Consider the following 22,678-nt stretch of genomic DNA (forward strand, 5'->3'; position numbering starts at 1 on the left):
CAGCCGCCGGGGTGTCCCCTGGGAGAAGGCCAAGCCCCCGCTTTTCCCAACAGGTCGCCTGGCGCAGGGGGAAGGAGACGGAGCAGCCCTTGGCACAGGGGCTGAGCCCCTCCAGCAGGAACCCAGGGCTGCACAGCGCTGAGGGGGGTCAGCTTAAAAGCCCCCCCAGTGCACGTCTCCATCTTCTCCATCCTGCCTTCCCAGCTCTGCTCCGCACCAGGAGGGGCTGCATTTGCCAGGCGCAGCCTCTGGAGGCAGGGAGCTGCCGGTCCACTCCGGTGCACCCCAACACACCCCCAGATTCCCCCAGTGTTAAGCTACGGGGAACCACTGGGTACCTTCACATTTTCCCCTTGGACATGAAGGTGAAGGATGGACCCTTCGACCGCTCGCTTAAAAACCCTGGTGATTAATTAGTCCTGCAGTGCAAGTTAGTGGAGCATCACATGATTTTGATTTGAGTTGATAACACGAGTGCTATAAATATCAAACGGGAGATGTGCAGAGAGGTGGATCAGCTGCCCTGATGTCCTCGGCTACTCAGCAGTGACGAGCAAAGGCCGTCCCCGGGGCTCCCTGCTTTGTGCCCTCCCTGCAGAGGGACACGCGCATCTCCCTCCCCGTTTGCTTTCTACCAGCACAGCCCCAAGGGTGGCTAAGAAAAGCCAAACCAAAGAGCAGCCACCGCCATGGTAAGCCCAGGGGCAGCTTTGTAACCCGTACATCAGCCTGTCGTCGTCACACCGGGACCCACGGCCCCAGCAATGACACCACATCCACACCGCTGGATGTCACACCCGGGCTGGGTGCCAATGGGAGCACTGGCCGAAAAGGAGCCGAGGGCAACATCAATGCCAGAAGCCTGCTCCGGCTCTCGGTGCTGGAGCCCAGCCAGGAGCCCTGAGATCCCAGGGGCTGATTCCTGCTCACCCCAACACACATTTTGGGGAACCTGTTCTGCAGATGGATCATTTAAAAATCTAGCACAGCCCAGCATTGCTGAGCTGCCAGTGCGGCCCTGCTCCCCTGCCTTGCTCCAGCCAGCGGTGGCAGTGAGAAACACGAGCCTGGGAGAGGGAGCCAGCACATTTCATTACCGGCACACAACAGACTGCAGGGTTTTAGTGCAGATAATAATTCAAAGTTATCCCCATGCAGATCCATAACCCAGCAGTCATTACACGCAGAGCTGCTGCGTGCATGCACGGCTTGTGCGTTTTTTTTTTTTCAGCGATTACTGCAGCAGAGGATTTTGTAGGACAGTGCCGCAGTGGAGCGCGGGAGCACAGGCAGGAGCTGGGTGATGATACGGCTTCGAGGGCAGGTTCCCTCCCAAGCCTCCCTGGCCGCATGGGGAGGCATTACGTGTGCCAGACCCCAGCCAGGACAAACCCCAGCAGGGCTGACCCAGCAGGGCCACGGGGAGGGGGAATCCAATGCACAGAGAAAAAGCAATGTTTAGTCCCAAAACGCACCTGCTGCTGGGCAAGATGGAAGCCTGAAGCGCTTGTGCTGCCTGGCCATGGGATTTGGCGCGTGCGTTTGGCAGGGAAAGGGGATCCTGTTCCTGTCTCCTTGTGCCAACAGGGAAACTGAGGCACAGGAGGGCGCAGCGCTTTGCTTGAAGGTTAAACAGGAGAGTGAGCGGCTCTCCCATGGCAGCAAATGTTTGTCCATATACCCAGTATTCCCAGTCCACTCCCAGTTCCTCCAGCAGTCACTGGCACATGCCGCAGAGCCAACAACCCATCCCTGGGCTGTCTCTTTCCCCAGCCCTCCCACGTCCTTTTTCCCTCATCCCTCCCCAAATGGTGCCCCAGCTCTCCCCACCCAGCCCTACAGAGCGGCTGCTTGGCCCTGCAGGGTGGCAATGGCTGGGAAGGGGACGGGCCCTTCGTTAGCAGGTGCTGAGCCCTAACAAGGGCTGCCGCATTGCTATCCCCCCAGGCTGGTTCCCGGAGCAGCTCCTGGCTGGGAAGGTGGAGTGAGGTGCTGGGAGCCCACACCCTGCCCGGAGGGGTGACCCCACACCTCCCCACACCCCGTGGGTCCCCGTGGGTGCCAGGGCAGCACACTTGCCGGGGAGGATGGAAGAGCATCTCGGGCAGGATCAGGCCAGGGAGGGTCGACGGGGAATCCTGCCCTCACTGCAAAACCTGCCCCAAAAAGGGGCTTTTCCACCAGCTAGTTGCTGCAGTGGGAAAAGCGGAGGTGTTTGCAACAGTCTTGTGGCTCTGCAGCCAGGCTAGGCACAGAGTTTCATTTCAAAGGACTGAAGGTCCTGCCTGCTCTTCCAAATGTCACAAATGTTGTGTTTTATCACGGCCTCGGACGCCTGTTGTCTGCATGAGCCCCGCTGGTTTGTGAGCGAGGGTTCATAAGCAGCGTTTCCACGGGTTTTACAGGCAGGCACTACCTGAGGCCAGTTGCTCGCAGCTTTGCTAACTCAGCTGGAAGCCACACTGTGCACAGAAGCGGGTGTCTCTGGCAAGTGAGAGGTCCCAAGCGCTCTCCGGGGCTCCGTGTGAAGGGGCTGTACCCAGGAGGCAGGCGGGTTCGGGGTCCCGGCTTCTCCTGGAATTGTTCCTCTCACACCTCCATTGCCTTAGGGCTGGTTTTGCCCCAGGAGGATGAAGCTGCCAAAATCTCAGCTGGGGCAAGCAGGACCCTCCGTACCCATTGCTGCACCCCGGTGTGTGGGATCCCCCCTGAACACCCCAGGGTGACACCCGGCCCAAGGAAGCCACGCACCGGCACCACTTCTCCATTGCACCAGGCGGCTGAGCTGGCTGGGCTGGGGGAGCACCGTGTGCTGCTGCCTGCTGGACCCCACCTCCACAGGACCTTCAGGACTTTGCAGAAGTCCCATGTGGGCCCTCGCACACCGGCTGCCACGGGGGTAACCGGCCGCCACGGGGGTAACCGGCCGCGGACGCTACTTCCAAACTCTCCATCCCTCTGCCTCTTCAGTCCCTCTCCCTTGGCCGCCTCGTCACCACCGCCACATCAAACCTCCAACGGCTCTTTCAGCTCGATCTATTTTCACGCCATCCGTTTGCAAAGTCCCCACTTTATTCGTTTGGATTTTAAATGCCGTTTTTCCTTTTTTAATTAAACGCTTCCAGGCGTGCATCGCACGGGTCCCGCTCGGTCCCCAAACCCGGCGGGGGCAGGTAGGCACGTCGGGGGGGAGCTCGCTCACCCTTGCAGGCTGCGGCTGAAGCTCACAGTCACCGGGGTTTTAAACATTATATTACAAAAAAAAAAAAAAAAAATCCAAAACCCCTAACCTGGGAGCTCTGCCCGAGCCGCTGGGCCCCTCCTGCCCAGGCCTTCCTACGGGAGGGGCATGTGGGTGAACTCAGGCCGGGTCCCCGCTCCTGCCCGGCGGCCTCAGGCTGGGCCCCTGCCCCGGGGGCAGCAGGTTCCCAGGAAGGTGGGGGCAGCTGGGGGGGGGGGGCTAAGGGGGGAGGTTGAGGGGGGGGACCCCTCCCGGAGCGGCCCCCCCAGCCCCGGGGTGCCCGCAGGGTGGCGGAGCCCCCCTCCCCTCCCGCGCCTCTCAATGAACCTCCTCAATGAACGTGACGTCACCAACGCCTTCCGAAAAAAACTCGCAACGCACCCAATCAGCGATCGGGCCGCGCCTTCCGCCGGCCGCCCCGCCCTCCCCGGGGTTCAACCACCAATAACGGCACCGTCTGCAGCCAAAACACAAGCGTTGACCAATGGAAAGGCGGCGGGGCGGGGCAAGGCGCCGGGGCAGCTGGAAGATTCGAACCGAACGCCCGTCGGGGCGGGCGGCGCGGCGGCGGCCAATCGGGGCGCGGGGGCGGGGCCTCCCCGCGTTCCCCCCCCCCCCGGCCCCCCCTCCCCTCCGCCGCCCCCCGGTGTCGGCGCGGCGCGGGGCGGCGGGCGCGCTCCGGGCAGCCAGGGCGGCGCTCGGCGGGGCCGCCCCGCCATGTCGGTGAACATGGAGGAGCTGCGGCACCAGGTGATGATCAACCAGTTCGTGCTGGCGGCCGGTTGCGCCGCCGACCAGGCCAAGCAGCTGCTGCAGGCGGCCCACTGGCAGTTCGAGGTACGGGCCGGGCTCTGGCCCACCCCCCCCCCAACCGGGACAGCCCGAACCGGGAGCCCCCGCCACCCCGCTACCCGCAGCGCCAGGGGGCGGAAGGGGGGGGGGCCCGGCCGGCCGGCCCAGCCGCGGCCCACCGACACGCGTGGCCGGGCCGCTGGGCCCCCCCAGCACCCACGCGGAGAGGGGGGAACCGGCTCCGAGCTCCCCGGCTCTATTTATAACCGGGCCGTAACCCGAGCTGCGGCCCGGCGCCGGGGGGGCGGCCCCCCCCGAGCTGGGGGCGGGGGGGCCGTGGGTGGGAGCCCGTGTAAACAAGGGGGGGTGGGCTGTGCCCCACCGCGTGGGGAGCCCGTACGTGAGGGGGGGACACGATCCCGAGCGGGTCGGGTGAAGGGCAGCTCCAGGCTCCCTCTGCTTTACGCCTGGGGGTTGGGGGGGGAGCGCCCATGGGTGCCCCCCGGGGCGGTCCCACGGGGGTGGGGGTGAGTGGGGGGCTGCGGGGCGGGCGGAGGGGGCCGTGTTTTCCTTCCCCCTTTGTCTCGGGTGGGTTGGGGCTGACGGCTTGTCCCCCACAGACGGCCCTGAGCGCCTTCTTCCAGGAGACCAACATTCCCAGCAGCCACCACCCCCCCCAGATGGTAAGTGGGACCCGCACCCCCACACCCCTCCCTCCCCTCCCCAACCCCCCATCCCCAAAACCACCTTGAAACCCACCCCACCGGCTACAAACCGCCCCCAGACCCCGCCACCTGCAAACACCACCCAGCTCGGGACCCCCCCAGACCTCCCCTCGGAGGGGTCCGCAGCCCCCCCGGGACGCGGAGCTGTCAGCTCCCCTGCCAGCCATATTGCTCTGCGCCCGGAGGAACACGCAGCCGGCGAATGTAAACATGAGCTAAAATGTCTGCCAGGAAATAGTTTGTCTCTGCGAGCATCGCGCTGGAAGTTGGGCTCCCCGGGCCGGGGGGGCACTGCCGGCCCCCCTTCCCCAAACGCCGCTTGACCTTGGCCGAGGGCACGTCCCCTTGGCCGAGGGGAGGAAGTTGTTCCCCTCCGGGCGGCTTTTGTTGTGTTTTGGGGTTTTTTTCATCTCCCTTTTTTTTCCTGTTGAGGGAACTAAACGGTGCCGCGCGCGGGGGAAGGAGCGGATCTGGGCTAAGCCGATATTTTATTTCCCCCCCCCCCCCCTTTCTCATGCTGTCAGGAAATCACCAGCCGGCCCGGCATCGCCGGCAGCAAGCGCTCGCTCTCAGAGAAAGTCATTTTGCCGGCCGGCTCCCACTTAAACCCCTTTTATTTTAATTCCTCCTCCCCCTGCGCATTTTCTCGCCGCCTCGGGGAGCTTGCGGAGGGTCATCTGTGGAAAACCCTCTTTCCCGGTGGGAGAGGGGACGGGAGAGCAGGCGGGAGCTGCTGGCCAGATCCAGGCCTCGCCGTGTTTTCACACCAAAAGCCTGGTCGGGGCGATTCCTGTGGGGCGGCTGTCGGAAGCGGGATGCAAAGCCGCTCTGGTGAAAGCCATCCCGCTCCCCAGGGTCGAGCAGGACCCACGTCCCACCCCGAGCACGATGGCCGCCCCATCGCCCCCACGCAGGCCGGCACGGAGGGGCCGGAGCTGGATGGCTCTGCCTCTCCCCGCAGTGTTTTCCTAACACCGTGTGCTCCACGTGGTGACAAAATACCTTTCACCCTCTCCCCAAATCCTCCCGCCTCGCATTTTTGGCATTTTTTTGCTGCTGTCCCCACCACCACCACCATCCTGATTTCTGCAGCTTAAAATACCCCGCACGGCTCGGGGCAGGGGGTGAGACGAGGGGCTTCGTGGTCGCGGTTTCTATTCTTTTTCAAGCAGCGGAGAACAAAGCTGTGAGTGCAGCAGCGTTACGGCGTGGGGTGGCACGTCGCCTTCACCCCCACAGAGGGGAGGCTCCCCACACCCGGCAAAACCCCCGCGGGTCCGGGCTGCGGGGAAGGGACTGGCTGGAGCTGTTTGGTGTGTCGGTGCGGCAGCTCACGGTGGGACCGACCCTCTGACAGCCAAGCGGCTCCTTAACAAAATGTGTTGGAGGAGGAAGGCAATAATTACATGACAATTCTTTTTTTTTTGTTTTTTAAGTTAATGTTTTAAATTAATCTGCCAAACGCCACCCCAGAAGCTCAGAGCTGTGTCCCCCCTCCAGCATCGCATCTGACCTCAGTCCAGGGCTGGTGGTTGGCTTGTGTGTGTGTGTGTACGGCTGTGTTGTGTTTTTTTGGGTTTGGTGTTTTTTTTGTTTTTTGTTTTTTTCCCCCAGAACACAATCACTTGAAGTTTTTGTTGGGGTGTTTTTTGTTGTTTGGTTGATTTTTTTTTTTTTTTTTTAACAAGTACCTTCTCAGATACCGCCAAATTTATAGGTTATTAAAAAAAAAAAAAGCTGGCTTACCACCACTTTGAGGTGAGCTCTGAAATGAGTTCTCCCAAAGCCTGTGTGCAGCAAGGGAAGATCCCGGGCTCGCCACGAACCTCTTCAGTGCTAGCCTGGCCGTAATCACATTTTTTGGGTGCCCTGGCCCTGCACACCAATGGGACCTCACCCATCCCACTGCTGACATGGGTCTGCCAGCTGCTGCTTCCCCCGGGCTGGGGGAGTGCCCTGGCTTCAAAGGGGTCCAGCTGGGACCCCCCTGGCCGGGGTTTGGCCGCAGCAGGGGGGAGCAGGGAGCACCTGCAGCACACCCGGCTGCTCCTCTGATCCCGGTGATGACCAAGGATGGCTGGGACAGGGATGGGGAGGAACCTGCAAGAGAGAGCTGGGCGTTTGCGTGTGCTGGGGAACAGCTGGGGCTGCCGAGCACCAGCCAGGGGCAAATCCCGGGCTAAGCCCTGCGAAGGGGGAGATGCAGCAGCTATTCCCCATCAGAAACATCTCCCCAGTTCCCCATTGCTAACGGCAGCAAAAGCTGGAGGCAGCAGACGCTGCCCCAGCCCCTTGGCACCACTCAACATCCCCACGAGCAGCGCAGCAGCGAGATGCACTGCTCAGCTGTGCCTTGGGCTCTGACGGGAGCCACGAGGACAAAGGGATTCGGGGTGGATTTAGCCAAGAGGGGTGAAGCCCCCCCCCCATGCACGCTCCACCTCCATGTCCATGCATCCCCTCCCAGTGCATCCCCCCTGCCCTGTGCATGCACCCCATACGCGTACCCCTGCCCCGTGCATGCACCCCACGCAGCCTCGCTGAGTTTTGCTTGACGGGTCCAGCCAGGGGGAAATGCCCCCCAAGACCGTTCCTCCCTGGGGACCGGGCTGGACAAAGTGCTGCTATTTCTAACCCCCCCCCACATGTGTTCGGAGCACCTCGTGGTGTGACGCTGCTCCCTGCCAGGGACCCCCCGCGGGAGATGAAAAAGGGGGCAGGGGCGTTAGGGCAGGCGCCCACCCTATTTTGCACCGCTGGGGTGAAGCCTCCCTGCACAGCCCCTTGGGGGGCTTTAGCACCTCCCCACACTCAGAGCGTAGCAAGTGAGCGTTGCTGAATTGGGGCCCCCCCCAGCGCGGGGCCGGGTCCCCCCACCGGATTTTCCTCTGCTGGCGAGATTGGCGGTGAAAAGGGCCGGATCCGTCACCGGGCAGGAGCGGGGGCGGGTGCTAAATTTAGCCGGGTACGCAGAAGGCAGGGGCCGTACCAGGAACCGCGGCAGGGCCCGGCTGCCGCCTCGGTCCCGGGGGGCCCTGCCTGCCTTTCCCTCTGTGTGCCCGAATGGGGTGCGAGGGGGAGGGGGGGTCCTGCAGGGCCAGGTGGGACCCCAGCACCCTCCCCACCCATCGTGCTGGACCCCGTTGGAGCAGCCCCATCTCATGGGGCAGCTGGCATCAGCAGCGTCCCCCTCCCCAAACCTGCTGCCCGCCCAGCACTTTGAGCACCCTGGATGGTTCAAAGTGTCCTTCCCAGCCCAGGCTGGCCCTGGCTGGGCTGGAGACCCTCCCCATGCAGCCCCTACACCTTTGGGGGAGCCACCCAGACCCTTGGGAGCTGCACAGCGGTTCTGGGGAGCCCAATGCCAGCCAGACCTGGGCTCTGAGCATCCCCTGGGGCCGGGGGTCCCAGGTGTGGGATGTAGTCAGGATCCCTGGTGATGGGTCCAGCTCTTGCAGGCAGGTTGGGACCCCAAAAGCATCCATGACCGATCTGACACCCACCCTTTTCTCTCCCCCCCGCAGATGTGCACCCCCAGCAACACGCCAGCCACCCCACCCAACTTCCCGGACGCTCTGGCCATGTTCTCCAAGCTGCGGACCTCCGAGAGCCTGCAGAGCAGCAACAGCCCCATCACCTCCATGGCCTGCTCCCCCCCGGGGAGCTTCAGCCCCTTCTGGGCCTCCTCGCCCCCCAGCCACCAGCCCGCCTGGCTGCCCCCCTCCTCACCCACCGCCCACGGCCTCCACCACCACCTGCACCACCCGCAGCCCGCCTGGCCCCCCGCACCCCCACCCGCCGCCCCCCCACAGAAAGCCGTGGCCACCATGGACGGCCAGAGATAAGACTGGGTTGGCGGAGGAGGGGGAATCGGGGAGGGGGGGTCTGGGCCAGGGCGTTGGGAGCCAGGGCTCCCCAGGAAACGCACTGGAATAATTTTGTAGGCTTTATTATTATTTTGGGGGGGGTGGGGGGGAGGGAAACACGCTGCCGGGGAGGGCACCAGCCCACGAGAGCCTCTGCAAGAGTTGCTAGCTGGTCTTTTCTCCCCCCATTTTTTTTTTAAATATATAACTATAATATATAAATATATCTAATGTATATAAATCCAGAGAGAAGGAGCAGCAGCATGGAGACAGCTGCTGGGGGGGAGGTCCCTACACCCTACCCCACCCCCCCCCCCCCCCCCAGCATCCCTGCAGCAGGGAAGCGGGGGGAATAACGACAAATAAATAGATGGAGGCGGCTGTCAGCACCCCGGATCATGGCCGTGGGGGCACCCCGCATCACGGCCATGGGGGCACGGAGCCGCTGGGCCTCCCTGGCTCTGGATTTCCAGGACGCTTGTTGCAGCACCCAGAGCAAAGCGCGCCTCTCCACTGGCTTCCGAAATTCAGCCCAGCTTCTTGCACAGACCCCCCCGGGCCCCCCCTCGCCCTATCCTCCCTCCCTTGGCACCCCCCAGGGCCAGGGGAAGCAGAGCTGGGGGCTGTGATTTATCAAGGTGATGCCCCCCCCGTCCCTGTTCATGGCCCTTTCCTGGGGAGGGAGGAGCTGGGGGGTTTTTTAGTTTTCAAATCAATCTTGCTTAAAAAAAACAAACAAACAAACAAAAAAAAAACAAAAAGAGAAAAAAAAACAAGAAAAAAACAGGTTGAAGGTTTTTTATTAATTTAAAAATTTAAAAAAAAAAAAAAAAAAATCACTTTTTTAACACCAGCTGTCCCTGCCTTTTCTCTTTGCTGCGAGGATGTCCTTGGCAGGGCACCGAGAATGGGGGCGAGCCCCCCATGCTGCAGCATCACCGGTGGGGATGGGTTCCCCCCAGGAGCTGCCGGCAGCCCCGGGAAGCTGCATCGAGCCCCACGCGCTGCCTGCGCGCTGTCTGCAGAAGCCACCGCGGCCATCCCCAAAGATGGGGGCAGAGGGAAGGGGGGACCCCGGAGCTGTGGGGGTGCGGTGCCAGTACAGCAAGGACCCCCGTGTACTGGGGTGCAGCCAAAACGCCACCCTGCACTCTCGCAAAATACTGCGGCTTGCAAACCCTGTCAGCAGCCTGTCCCCCCCCCGTCCCATCGCCCACCTGTGTGATGAGCCCCCCCCAGCCTCAGCACTGTCGGGACACCCAGTCCCACCTGCAGCACTCGAGGGCTGCCAGGCTTTTAGGCAAACCCTGTGCTGGGGGTGACGCCTCCTGAGTGTCCCCCACTGCAGATGGGGTACCAGCCTGAGGACACAGGTGGGGTGTCCCTGACCTCCCCAGCCGCTCACTGTGCCACCACCCTTGTTAATGACTTCACACATCAGTCCCATGCCGCTCCTGGTCTAGTGCTTAAATACCCAAACTAAATGAAAATTGAATAAAAACACAGCTCCTATCGCCACGCCGCTCACACAACAAGAAACTGGGTTAACCCCCCCAAAATGGGAACAAAATGGGAACTCCAGAGGTGCCAGCAAGGGCCATGGGGCTCAAGGCACAGCAGCAAAGCATCCCCCAGCAGACAGGCAGACCCTAGGGACAAGGAGACCCCCAGCACAGCCCCCAAGGAAAAAAAAGGAAAAAAAAAGCCCCCAGCTGGGGCTACTCACCTGCTCCAGTGGCACAGACAGCACCCCGGGAGGGATGTGAGCTGGGTGCTCATGTTTATAGGGGCAGGGGGTGGTGTGTGGGGGGGTGGGGGTGTGGGTGTGTTTACAGGGCACAGATGGGTCCCAGCAGCAGCAAACGGGCCTGGGGGTGGGATGAGCACCCAAGGGGCCAGCCCCAGCTGGGCCATATCCTGCAAATGCAATTAGTCCGAGGGGGGTGGTTTTTAGCCCATCAGCAAATTAGTCCGAGGGGGGTGGTTTTTAGCCCATCAGCACCTTACCCCACCCATGGGGTGCAGGACGGGCCATCGCCGGCTCTGCCCTGGTGCCCACTGGTTTGCTCTGAGTGCTCCCAGTTATCTCACTGGAGGTGGCACTGGGGGGACCCAGAGCCTGCTGGATCCACCTGGGCATCCCCAAAGCGGGTTTTTAGCACCGATTATTCCCCTGAAAAACCAAACTCACCAGGGAAAACATCCCCGGGGGTGGCTTCCTGGGGACTAAGGTGCCTGGGGACCACAGTGGGGTGGGCAGGGATGGGGTCTGCCAGTGTGTGTGGGAGGTTTGGGGTCTCCCTCCCCCCCCCCACCTTGGGGAGACCTCCCCACCAGGAGAGCAGGATTTCCACAGGGCAGTCCCCAGGGACATGCTGGGGTGGGGGTGGGGAGATTCTCTCCAGGTGCCTGGGTCCCTCCTGGCTGTCCCTGGGGTTGCCCTTGGGGTTTCTCATCCTTCCCTCACCCAAGAGGTGTCACCGGCTTCGTGTTGTGTGTGTGTGTCCCAATGTGTCATTGCACATGTGCGTGGGGGAACCAGGACTGTCCCCAGTGCTTTGCTGGGGACACTCCCAGGTCCCCATCCATGCTGCTTCCAGGGACTGTGTTTTCCCTGCCTGGTACCTCACCACTCATGACACAACTTGTGCTAGGTCTCAGTACACAGTGGGGCTTTCTCCCATCGGACGGCAAGGGGATGGGTGGCAGAAGGGGGCTGGGGAAAAGCAGCCCCAAGCCACGGAGGTGGCATAAGGGAAGGGGGGGGACATGTGTCCCCCCGGCAAGGTTGGGGGCAGAGAAGGGGTCACGGTGCTTTCCTCCGGAGGTGGGAAGCGTCAGCTGCCCTGAGCCGGGTAGCAGCGGGGTCAGTGCCTTCATCTTTCCATCGATGGCAGTGTTGGAAGGGGGACAAGGGGTGACGACGAGGGGGCGCTTCTCCACTAGGAGATAAGGAAACCAGGTTGGCGATGCTCATCCCTTGGGATAAGTGATAGCAAACCAGTGGGCTTGGGGTGGGATTCACTTTTGGCATTAAGCCGTGTCCTGCTGCTGCCCTTCCTGCTGGGATCCCTGTTTCCCACCACCTTCAGCAGCAACTGAGCATCATCATCCTCCTGCTGCACCACCCGGCTCCCCAGACCCCCTTTGGGGTCACAGACGCCCCTGGCAGGGACCATCGGGGCCAGACAGGGCTCATGAAGGCCGGGGGGTGTCAGGGGGACCACAGCAGCATGGGGCCAGCACAGACCCTGGGAGAGGGTTGGACCGGGACTGTTTTCGGCTCCTCCGGACACGCGTGACCACAGGATGAGGGATGCTGCCGACCCCTCCTTGTGCACGATGGGAAAATCCCGACCCAGGCCCCCCCCGCTCAGGCCACACAGGCGCTCGGCTGCCCATCGCCCTTTATTGCTGCTGGCCGGAGCTGCTTGCTCGCCTGCTCGGTGGCTGGGGTGATGGGGGTTCAGCCGGGGACCTCCAGTCCTGCCCGGCTGCCAGGGTGCTGGATCCATCCCGCGGGGGCTGGAGGGGCAGGAGGAGCCCCAGTTCCCGGGAGAGGCGGCCGTGGGACGAGGCTGGCCTGTGCTCTGGCGAGGCGGCAGTGCCTGGGAGTGAGTGGCAGGGGTTAGACCCCTGCCCCATGGGGCAGCTCTGCCAGGCCAGGGTGGGGCAGGCAGCAGGACACACCCAGAAATGGGGTCCTGGCCCCCACCCTGAAGCAGACAGGCTGCTGTCCCACACTGGCCAGGACCACCCCCCCACATGCCTCCCACCTCGCTCCGGCTCCAACATGGGGACCAGTTGCTCCATCTGCCAGTCCTCCCCCTCCATCCTGCCTCTGCCCCTCCCCATCCCACCCCAGACCCCCATCCCACCCTGCCTGGCTGGGGGCACAGACCCCCACTCGCTCCCACCCACCGGGAGACAGCAGGGTGCCCTCTCCCCCCCCGCTGCCCCCGTGGGACCATACCGGGCTGGCTGAGTGAGGACCCGGCGCTCTGGGGCCGCAAAAGGAGGCGGCCGGTGTCCCGGGCGTCCCACTGCCTTGGGGACAGCTTGGGCTTGTCCCTTGGGAAGCCTGGCAGGAGAGACCAGGGGGAGCCATGGTGGGGGAGCCATGGTGGGGGAGCCGGGGGTGACATGGGTGGGGGAAAACCTGGCACCCCACAGGCACCCTTCCCACCCGCTGTCCCCTTCCCACCCGCTGGATCCCCCTCCCCAAGCCTGCCCCGGCTGTACCCTCCTTGCCCAGGAGCACAGGCAGCTGCCCATCCCGCCGGCCCCTGTAGATGTGGCCATCCTGGCCCAACAGCTCCATCTCGTCGTGCTGGGAAGGAGAGAGCGGGCTGTCTGAAACACAGGGCCAAATCCAGCATCCCCAAGCAACCCTCCCATGCCCAGCTCTCCCTGGGGAAACTGAGGCACGGGATGTCCCCAGATGCTCAGCATCACCCTCCCAGCCTCGGTCGCCTCCGCTGTACCCCTACCTTCACCACCCCTACCTTGACGGGGAGCAGGGTGGGGGGCTGGAGCACCCGCGTGGCGCTGGGCGGGAGGGGCTGGAGGCGCGGGCAGCGCTGCAGCGGGTGGGTGAGGGTGTGCCGGCCCCCGCAGCGCCGCGGCACGCTGGGGTACCCACACTCGGCCGCCCGCTCCCTGTGGGATGGGACACGGGGTTGCTCCGGTACTGGCATTGCAGCACCCCACACTTCACCCGAGGCCGGGGGGGACCAGAGGTTCCCCAGTGGGGTACATCCCTCCCGGCTCCCCTCCGACTGCTGCAGGAGACCCCTGCCTGTGCAACCATGCTGAATCTGCTCTTTCCCTACGGCCCCAGTGAGCTGGCTATGGCCGTGGCAGGTCCCCACACCTCACGCAAGGGACACCGGGCAGCAGGAGTGGGTCTGTCCCCGCTGCAGTGCTTGATTTTGGCAACTTATTTCACAGGAGGCAGCTGATCCCCCCAAGCCTGAGATCAGGTTGAGACCAGATACAACTCATCACAAGCAGCTTCAGTGCCCTTGAGATGGAGACCTGGACCAGATGGGGCAGGATGGGGGGGGGGCTGTAAAACCCCACAGACCTGGGGCAAGTACAGTCGAGCCTCCGCGGCACACCTCTGCTCCCCTGCCCTGCCCAGGCCCCCCTGGACCCCTCTGCCCCCACCCGAGGAAGAGCTCTCCCTCGCCGGGGCAGGGCCACCCTGCACCCCAGGGGCCAGGGATGGGTCCCCGTGTCCCCTACCTGTGGCCGTGCTGCTGTGTTTGCTCCAGCTCGAGGATGGTATGGGTGCGCCCGGCGAGGCGGGGGGCCAGCGGCGGCATGGACGGGATGGCCACGATGTGCCTGGGGAGAGCGGGAGCTGCAGGCGGGTGGCAGGGGACAAACGACCCACCCTGGCTCGGGGCAGCACCCCCAAATCCCACGGGCTTGTACCCCACGGCATCCCCCTGCCCGCTGCCCACGGGGAGGGGTCCCCATCCCCTCGCTGATGGGCAGAGCTGCAGAGGGGGCTCGGCAGGGTTGGACCCCCCAGGCAGACACCCTAACTCCCGTGCCTGGCACAGTGGGGCACCGCCAGCACCCATCTCCCCCCATCCCACCCACGCGGCCCCCCGATGCACCGGTGCCGGGTGCTACTCACGGGCCAGGCACCAGCATGCTGAGGGGCCGGTCGCAGGACACGCAGTGGAAATGGGCCAGCAGCTGCCTGGGTGGGGAGAAAAGGGCTGGGTGAGCTCCCGGGGGAACACAGCCCCGGCTGCACGCAGGCAGCAGCTCGCAGGCAGCAGCTCGCAGGCAGCAGCTCGCAGGCAGCAGCAAGGTGCTGGGCACTTGGCTGTAGTGAGTTATGGCATTTGCGGGGGGAGCCGCGGGGTTTTGAGCCTGGTTTATCCCCCACCACCACCCCAGCAAGGTCCCAACCTGCTGGCTGGTTACAAAGTAAAGGGAGTAAGATGGGGGAAAGTGGTTGTTTGTGGACTCCCACCTGGGAAAAAGCTCCACCTTGTATTAGGCACCGGAGAATCCACAAAAGCAAGTGCCCAGAAACCACCACTGCTGTAGGAACTGCTCCCACGGGCAACCTCGTCCTTCAGGAACTGGGGGTGCTGGGGCTGGCAGGGATAAACCAGGGGGTTCCCTGTACCTCTTGCTGGGGCGGAATGCTCCCAGCCTGGGAGCAAATGCTGGGCCTGGGGGATGCAGGATTCCCACGGTTTTTAGGACAAGCTTTGTCACAGCTACCCCAGGGACATGCTCGCCTTGGCCCCGACGGCACCTCCGAAACCCGGCAGCTGCCCATGGCTGCCCGGGGCGGGCAGGGATGTGGGGTGAAGGGCGTAGGCACCCACACCTGCCATCCAAACCAGCCCTCACACCGGTTTCATCACTTCGTCAGCGCTAATTACCCCCTGCGCCTTGCCAGGAGGGCAGGTCACAACCCAGCTCCGCAGCACCGTGTCGCACCCCTGCCCGGGGGGACGAGCTGCCATCCCCCACCCTCGCCCCAGAAAGCATTTGCACCCACACCCCGGTTTTGGTTCGGGAGGGCTCCGTCCCACAGGTTGCCCCCTCCTCGTGCCCCCTCTAATGTCGGGAACCTGCTGCTGGTGGGAGGAGAAGGCACAGCTACTTCTTAGTATCCCCACTGTTCACTGACTAAATTGGTCCCATGGCAGGGTACCAGGCGGGCACCAGCCGGGGTAGCCAGAGGGAACAAGGCAAGTGCTGTCCCCGAAGCCATCACCGTCCCCATCGCACTCACTTCTTAATCCCAGCTGCATCATCAGCCCCTGTCTGCGGTGCCTTCTCCTTCAGCGGCTCCAGGATGCTCCTCCAGTGCTCCTCCAGCTGCTGCCGGAAAGGCCCCAGCTCCAGGCGGTCCAGCTGTGGACGGGCACACACCCTCAGCCATCCGCCCCAGGATGGGACATCGCCGTCCCTGGGGAAAAGCCAGGAGGGGGGACCCTCGGAAGGATGCTGCCTTAGGCTGCCAAGCCCCGAAGGTGCCAGTTTTGCGCAGCGGCGACGAGCCACCCCTCACCTTGGAGCCCATCTCTTCACTGAGTTGTCGGTGGACCTGGTGCCAGCCCTCCTCCTGGCCCGTCACCCGGCTCAGCATCTCCTGGATCATCTCATTCAGCCGCTCCATGCTTGCGTCAAACTGGGTGCGACTGACTTTGCCGGCCAGGGAGGTTTTGTCTGCTTTCTAGCAATGGGGAAAGGCAGGAGAGTGATGGAGAAAGGATGGAGGTACAACGGGCAGGGCCAGCTCGTGTCGGGAGGAGAGGAAGAAGCGGCTACATGGCCCCGCTCACCCCATCACCCCTGTGGGGTCGGTCCCACCAGCCAAAGGGACCCGGGTGAGACAGAGGAGGGACCTGGCGAGGGACCTGCAGCCAGTCTGGAAATCCTCCCTCCCTTTGGCCAGTTCTGCCACCGAGCCCCCAGGGGACAAGGGGCATTTGTCACCCTGCTTGGGACCCCCTTGGCTGGCACTGGGGCTCCTCGAGGCCATACCACATCGATTCCCAGCACCAGGTCCTCCTTGTCCGCTTTCTCCTTCTCCAGCTTCTCCAGGGACTGGAACAGAGCCTTCCAACACAGAAAGCATCCCATGGCACGGCGGCAGGGTCGGAGCTGCCTCCCGGCCAGCCGAGCACCCCCTGCTCCCCTCCCCCTCCAAAAACCTCCTGGAAAGGTGCAAGCTCCACAGGGCTGCGAGCAGGTTGGCAGGGGGACAAATCCCTTGTAGTCCCCAGCCTGGGGTCTGCCAGGAGGATGCTCTGACCCCGCAAGGGTTTCAGCCACCTACCTCGATATCCTTCTGCTTCTGGTGACGGTCATCCAGGAGGTTCCCCGTGATGGAGCTGAGCTTCTCGTAGTCCCCTTGCACCTGCACGACGGTGGCCTGGATGCGCTTCAGCAGCTCCTCATCCTGCTTCAGGGAGGAAGACAACAAGGCAGGGCCGTGCGAGGGGGGCTGGCTGCCCCACAGGGACAGACCCGGGTTACTCGGCCGGTGGCCGTGGGCTGTCAGTGCTAGCAGGACATGTGCATCAAGGCTTTGATTTCCTTCCATGCTAAAGACTCGTACAAGCCAATTCGAGGGGCAGCAAGGGGCTCCCCCATGTTACAGCGAAGCACAATCAGCTGGGGGGGGGGGGGTCCCAGCAACCCCCTCCCAAGCCCCCGATGCCAGCATCTCCCTACCTGGCTCCTCCCCGGCAGCTGCCTCACCACCTTGCCCACCGCCTGCCGTGACATGAAGGAGTCCACCAGCTCCTGGAGCTTCTCATACCGCTGGAGGAGCTGCCCCACCTGTGTGCTGGTGTCCGTGCTGCAGATGGGGCACGCTGCCTGCTCCTCTGCCTGCTCCTGCCCTGCACTTGCCACCATTGCCCTCAGCTCGTCCAGCTGCAGGAAGGGAAGAAGGAATCAGCTCTAAGATGGGATGGATGCTGCCAACAAGCCTGGGTGCTGTGGAGGCTCGATGGCCCCATCCAGCCAGGGGACACAGCTGGGACCCCTGCCAGGACCACCCCACCGAGCCAGCGGGTGGTGGGAGTGCTCCCCCCGGACCTCACCTGCTCCTGCAGCTGGTCAGCCGTCTTGGTCACCAACTGCTCCAGCATGGCCTTGGTCATCTCCTGCTGCTCTCCCAGCTCCTTCAGCTCCTGCTTTATCTCCTGCAGTGTGGACCTGGTCAGTGAGAGGGGGGGCATGGGCAGGCTTAGCCTTCGTGGGGCTGCTCCAGGGGTGTCCCTCGCCCACAAACCAGGATGCTCCCAGCCCCCTGGGCTCCTGTGCAGCCCTGTGGGGTAGGAAACCCTCTCCCGTCCTTTTACCCCAGTTGCAGGGTGATCTGGTCACTGCCATCCGCTTTCCAGTCAGCTCCAGCCACCCCCAGCTTTCCAAGGGCATCCTCCAGCTGCCTGATCTGGGAACGGTGGCAGCGGCGCAGTCAGGGCATGGACCCCCACGTCATCCCAGCACGGGGACCCTTCGGCTGCCCCCTCCCTGCCCAAACCCCCCGTCCCGGCATTGCCGCAGCCCCCTCGGGGACCGCCGCGGGCTCACCTTCTCCTTCTCGTCCTGCAGGTCGCTGGCCATGCCCTGCAGGAAGGACACCCGGCCCTGGAGGTCAGCCAGGATGCTGGTGTTGCTCTCCTGGTCTAGAGGGACACGGCCCAAGGAGACACACTGTCAGTGAGGGGGTCTCGCCCTCAGGGCCAGGCTCTGGGTGCAATGAGCCTCCGACCCAGGGTGTCCTCATGCCAAACACCCCCTGCCAGCTCCCCCGGGGCTCCCACCTCCCTCCAGGAAGAGCAGGCGCAGCTTCTCAAGTTCGGCGTGGTCTGACTTGCTGGTTTCCAGCTGGGCCACCTGCTCCTTCAGGGCTGCGTAGAGGTGGCCGAGCTGCCCGATCTCGCGGAGAGCCTCCACTGTCTCTGCATAGCGGCCAGGGGCTCCGCTGGAGCCCGAGGACCCCCAGGGCACCACCAGCTCTTGCGAAGGGGACGTGGCCCTGGGATCAGCTTCGAGGGGGATCTCGAACCCCTGGGCTGTTGGCGAGAGGGTCCCCGCTGCCGGGTGGCCTGCCTGGGCAAGCTGTGTGCTAGGCAAAGCTTTGCCTCTCTCCTTGGGGCTTGTGGCATCCATTTGTGTCCCCAGAGCACCGGGGGTGGCTTCAGCAGGGACTTTCTCAGCACCAGGAAGGCTGGGCTCCATGTAGGGGGGGCTGGGCTGAGGCCCTGCTCCTCCTTCTTGGGTCCCTGGAGGTGCTGGCTGCATCCCTGGGATGGTGGTCTGGATGTTGGGGGTCCCTGGCTGCATCCCTGGGATGGTGGTCTGGGTGCCAGGGGACCCTGGCTGCATCCCTAGGGTGGTGGTCTGGATGCCGGGGGACCCTGGCTGTGTCCCCAGGGTGGTGGTCTGGATGCTGGGGGACCCTGGCTGCATCCCCGCAATGGCGGTCTGTGTGCCAGGGATCCCTGGCTGTGTCCCCAGGGTGGTGGTTTGGGTGCCAGGGGACCCTGGCTGTGTCCCCAGGGTGGTGGTCTTGATGCTGGGGGACCCTGGCTGCATCCCCGCAATGGCGGTCTGTGTGCCAGGGGACCCTGGCTGTGTCCCCAGGGTGGTGGTTTGGGTGCCAGGGGACCCTGGCTGTGTCCCCAGGGTGGTGGTCTTGGTGCCAGGGGGCCCTGGCTGTGTCCCTGGGGTGGTGGTCTTGGTGCCAGGGGGCCCTGGCTGTCTCCCCAGGGTGGTGGTCTTGATGCTGGGGGATCCTGGCTGCATCTCCGGGGTGGTGGTGCTGGTATCAGAAGTCCTCATCCAATCTGAGGGAGCGCCTGCCCACTTCTCAGGGCTCACTGGTGCTCTCTGCATCCCTGCTTGCGCCCTCAGGGAGCCAGGCTGTGTCCCTGGAGTCCCCTTGCTGGTCTCTTTGCTGGTCCTGGGTGCAGGCTGTGTCCCTGGTCCCTTCAACCCCAGCACTGAGCTTGCCCCAAGTGGGGTGTCCACATCCGAAGTGGGGGGCTCAGTGGGGGCAGACTGGCCCCCACTGTCCTCCTGGGAAGAGGAGGCAAAGGGGAAGAGGTTTATGGGCAGAAGTGAAGCAGCAAGGGCAAACCCAGGGCCCACCACCCTGTCCCCAGCCCCTGTCCCCAAACCTGCCGGCTCCCAGAGCCAAACTCAAGTACTCCACGAGAGCCCAAAGGCAAAGACTGCCCACCCCGCAGAGACCCCCTGAGCTCCCACAGCCGCCCGGCCCCTCCCCAGCCCCCTTAGCCCTTTGGTCGCCTCCGTGCCTGCGGAGTCGTTTTAGCAGCTGACGCCCGGGATCAGCAAACTCCCTACTGATGCCACCTGATACAACAGCAAGGCATTTTTTCCTCTAGCAATGGGATTCAGTACTCCAGACCTGCTGGACCAGACCCGCTTCCCAGCCCAATGGGCTGCACCTGCGTTTCAGGAACAGCAGCCCCAGGCAGGATTTGGAAACCATCTCACGGTGCAAAATGCCGGGGTTTGCCCCAAAACGTCTCTCTGCTGTTCCCTGCTCCCACCCACCCACCCCAGATTGACCAGGAGGGCAGGGAACTGTGGTCCTGCCCAACATCGAGCAAGGACATGGGGCTGTGTGGTCACCCTGAGGGTTTTGGGTGCTTGCTTGCCCCACAGAGGGGCTGTTGTGGGCCGTCAATAGCACAGACGATGGAGGAGGTCTGTCTGTTAGGCCAGCCGAGGAGCCTAGGTGTGCCTATGCCAAGTCCTGCCTCCCGGTGGGATGCGCAGGGAAGAGAAGTGCTGAGCAAACCTCCGCAGAGGCCCTGGGGTGTGCAGCGGCTGGAGGTGCTGGGTGCTGCGGTCCCACTCCCGCAGCCGGGATGACCCAGCACTCACCACCAACAGACCTTGGCCTCCTCCTCCTCCTCCTCCTGCCTTGCTGCCCACCAGGCAATCCTCCAGCACCTCCCAGCGCACCATGTTGCTCACCTCCTCTGGGGCTGGGTAGAGGCTCAGCCTTTCCTTCAGCCTTTTCTGGGGAAGGAAGGGATCAAGGGGTCAGCCCTGGCCACGTAGCTGGGGGGATGGGACCCACAGGAGCGCTGACCCCCCCCCCCGGCATTGTTGCCCAGCACCGCTGGGGACCGTGCCCTGACGTGGAGGGACCGGCTGCACTGGACCCCCCAGAGGAGCCAGGAACGCGGCCGCCTCCTGTCCCCGTGCAGGATCCGGGTGTGCTTGCGGCCATACCACATCGCTGTCCAACGTCGTCTGGTCGTGGAGGCCTGGCAGCCGGCCGGCAGCGTCCTGGAGGTTCCCCTGGAGCAGGGCGAGGAGAGGCACAGCAGTCCGGACGCAAGATTGCGATTTAAAAGGAGCATCCACAAATTAACTTCGGCACAAGACAGAGGGATGCTGGGCAGGGCTGTGCATGGCGGCTGTGGCTGTATTGCACAGGTAGATCTTTATCTCCCCTCCTTCCCAGCACCCACATTCCTTTTTTAATGGCTGTTTAGTTAAAAAGTGCCTTAGCATCACTTTGGTTGATGCACGCAGTTACCTCTTTAGCACCAGCCTGACTGCAGGCAGCAGTGCCCTTTTCTGCCCTCCCCAGGCAGCAGGGGCAGGCAGAGGGTGGGGGGCTCCAGGTGGGGTGGGCTGAGGTCCCCCGCCCCCTCCCTTGGGACACCCTTCCCACTCGTCCCTCCTAGTGCCCTTCGTGCTGGGTGACACCCAGAGCTGCAGGGCAGGGGCAGCAGGGCAACACGGTGAGGGGCAGGGAGGGGGGCGAGGGCTCAGCTCCCTCCCGGGGGCACCAGCGGCAGCTCACCAAGCCAAGAACCTCCTGGATCGTCCGGATGTCCTCTCCCATGCGGGACTGCGCCACCTTCATCCCTCCGATCTCCTCGAGGAGGTCCTGGGAGAGAGCCATGGCCTGGGAGACGGGTGGTGGGGGTGAGCCCCAGGGGAGGGTCTCGGGGAACCAGGACCTTTTCCCTGCTGTGGTCTGCACAGAGCAGAGGAGCAGCGCAGGGCACTGTGGGCAGCACTTACCATTCATCACCTCTTCAACAGCCGAGAAGGGGCAGCAGCTCCCCAGAGACCCCCACCCCTGCCCCGGGGGGGGGGCCATTGCACAACACGAGTCAGCAGGGACGGATCCAGCCCTGCCTGCCCACGCCAGGCTCCGTGCAAGACACTGAAGCCGACCCAAAGAGCAAAGAGCTGCTGCCACCCCTCAACTGCAGCCTGGCCCAGGAGGGCAGCGGCAATCGCCGCTAACGAAGCGGGGAGTGATCAAGCAGGGGCCTGCCCCAAGGAGGGCAAGTGCTCCCTGCTCAGCTGCCCAGGGAAACCCTTCCTGCTGCCTTCTCCCTAAGTGTCCCAGCCCTGGCAGGATCTGGCCCTGCAGCACTGAGGGTGGCTCTTTCCTTGAACCTGAGCTTATTTCTTCCCACTTGGGCAAAGCACGGCCGCAAGCGGCTCAGTGCTGTGGAGGATGAGGCCCCACTCCGGTCCCCACCAGTGCTGGGTTTAGCCCTTGGATTTGCAGTGGGAGATGAAGCCCATGAGGTGCTGATGGAGCCTCTCAGCCATCCGAGGAGCAGACGTGGTACCTGGCAGTAGGTCAGGAGTGGGGAAGGGAGGGGGATGAGACAGTGGTGGGGCCAGACCTTCAGGGGTGCCGAGCCTCTGGCCGGCAGAGCCGAGGGCACTGGGTGCTCTATCGGACCCACTATGACTTGCTGATGGCAACGCGGGGAGGACCAAGAGCAACCAAAGCAGCGTTTCAGCCCCAGCTCTTCCTCCCCAAAACTCCATCCCTTTCCCGCAGTGAAGCCCTACGTGCCGCTGTGAGCTTGGGCTTAAACCAGACCTTGGTCTAAGGGCAGTGCAACGGCAGCACAGACCCCGGACGAGGGGGCGTCTCGCGAGGGGGCACCCAGGAGACCAGCAAGAGCCTCTACCTTGGAGATGCTGCTCTCGTTCGCTTCGATCTTCTTCTTCATCTGCCCCACGTCGGCGGCCGCAGAGGCGACCTGGGAGCCGCTCATGGTCCCCTCCAGCGGGTCCTTCCCGGGCAGCCGCTCCCCCAGCTCCTGGGGCTGCTGCCCCGTGCCCTGGGCCCTGTCCCCCTTCTTCTCCAGGCCAGAGTGTGCCTCGGCAGGCTGGTCCCCCCGCAGGAGGGGGATCGGGCTGTGCCCCTGCTCCTGGGCGGGCAGCTCCTGCAGGCCCAGATGCCTGAGCATGGCCTGCAGCAGGCTGTGCAGCGCCGTGAAGTTGACGGCCCCGACCTCGGGCGTCCCGATGGCGACGTCCAGCAGCTGGGACAGGCTGAGCGGGGCCATCGCTGCTGCCCTGCCTGAAAACACGGAGCCTGATCTGGGGGGGACGGGAGCCTTTCTGCCTGGAGGGGACCCGGGTAGGTGGGAGGGAGGGATGGGCAGCCGGCAGCCTTCCTCCTCCTCCTCCTCCTCCCCGCCACAGAAAGTGATCAAACCGATGGGGGTGTCTCCTTCCCCGCCGCCCTGGCCACCCCC

At 63.8% G+C, this 22,678-nt stretch overlaps 2 protein-coding genes across 13 annotated transcripts; one reads left to right on the forward strand and one right to left on the reverse strand.

Moving 5' to 3' along the window:
- The first annotated feature begins 3,839 nt into the window (after positions 1-3,839).
- UBALD2 (UBA like domain containing 2) lies at positions 3,840-9,472 on the forward strand. The gene is made up of 3 exons (XM_072881118.1): positions 3,840-4,078; positions 4,654-4,716; positions 8,283-9,472. Exons 1-3 carry the CDS (start codon positions 3,959-3,961, stop codon positions 8,601-8,603), a joined length of 504 nt encoding a protein of 167 aa, XP_072737219.1. The 5' UTR covers positions 3,840-3,958; the 3' UTR covers positions 8,604-9,472.
- A 207-nt stretch (positions 9,473-9,679) lies between these two features.
- On the reverse strand, positions 9,680-22,654 carry QRICH2 (glutamine rich 2). 12 transcript variants are annotated; one of them, XM_072881110.1, is made up of 19 exons: positions 22,106-22,654; positions 20,968-21,072; positions 20,388-20,456; positions 20,034-20,171; positions 17,942-19,199; positions 17,709-17,803; positions 17,477-17,568; positions 17,216-17,330; positions 16,842-17,045; positions 16,444-16,569; positions 16,149-16,223; positions 15,673-15,837; positions 15,394-15,515; positions 14,272-14,337; positions 13,872-13,973; positions 13,115-13,283; positions 12,867-12,954; positions 12,598-12,705; positions 11,914-12,232 (listed from the first exon to the last, which is right to left on the reverse strand). In XM_072881110.1, the coding sequence occupies exons 1-19, from the start codon at positions 22,484-22,486 to the stop codon at positions 12,033-12,035; spliced, it is 3,678 nt and encodes a 1,225-aa protein (XP_072737211.1). In that variant the 5' UTR covers positions 22,487-22,654; the 3' UTR covers positions 11,914-12,032. The 12 variants fall into 12 exon arrangements, 11 of the variants coding, with proteins under 11 accessions (XP_072737210.1, XP_072737207.1, XP_072737209.1 ...); XM_072881111.1 differs by having other exon boundaries at positions 11,915-12,232; positions 13,130-13,283; XM_072881109.1 differs by lacking the exon at positions 12,867-12,954 and having other exon boundaries at positions 9,680-12,232; positions 13,130-13,283; positions 20,127-20,171.
- Between the last annotated feature and the right edge of the window lie 24 nt (positions 22,655-22,678).

The sequence above is a fragment of the Ciconia boyciana genome, chromosome 16, assembly GCF_034638445.1.
Source record: "Ciconia boyciana chromosome 16, ASM3463844v1, whole genome shotgun sequence".
Lineage (NCBI taxonomy): Eukaryota > Metazoa > Chordata > Aves > Ciconiiformes > Ciconiidae > Ciconia > Ciconia boyciana.

What these genes read in the sequence shown, in the direction of transcription:
- QRICH2 (XM_072881105.1), bottom strand. Translation starts at nt 22,486, where the DNA reads ATGGCCCCGCTCAGCCTGTCCCAGCTGCTGGACGTCGCCATCGGGACG. An exon ending in AGCTGCCGGGGAGGAGCCAG is followed by an intron (nt 16,570 to 16,841) that starts GTAGGGAGATGC and finishes TCCTCCCTGAAG; the next exon opens with CAGGATGAGGAGCTGCTGAA. An exon ending in TGGTGCTGGGAATCGATGTG is followed by an intron (nt 15,838 to 16,148) that starts GTATGGCCTCGA and finishes CCCCATTGCTAG; the next exon opens with AAAGCAGACAAAACCTCCCT.
- UBALD2 (XM_072881118.1), top strand. Translation starts at nt 3,959, where the DNA reads ATGTCGGTGAACATGGAGGAGCTGCGGCACCAGGTGATGATCAACCAG. An exon ending in CGGCCCACTGGCAGTTCGAG is followed by an intron (nt 4,079 to 4,653) that starts GTACGGGCCGGG and finishes TGTCCCCCACAG; the next exon opens with ACGGCCCTGAGCGCCTTCTT. An exon ending in GCCACCACCCCCCCCAGATG is followed by an intron (nt 4,717 to 8,282) that starts GTAAGTGGGACC and finishes TCCCCCCCGCAG; the next exon opens with ATGTGCACCCCCAGCAACAC.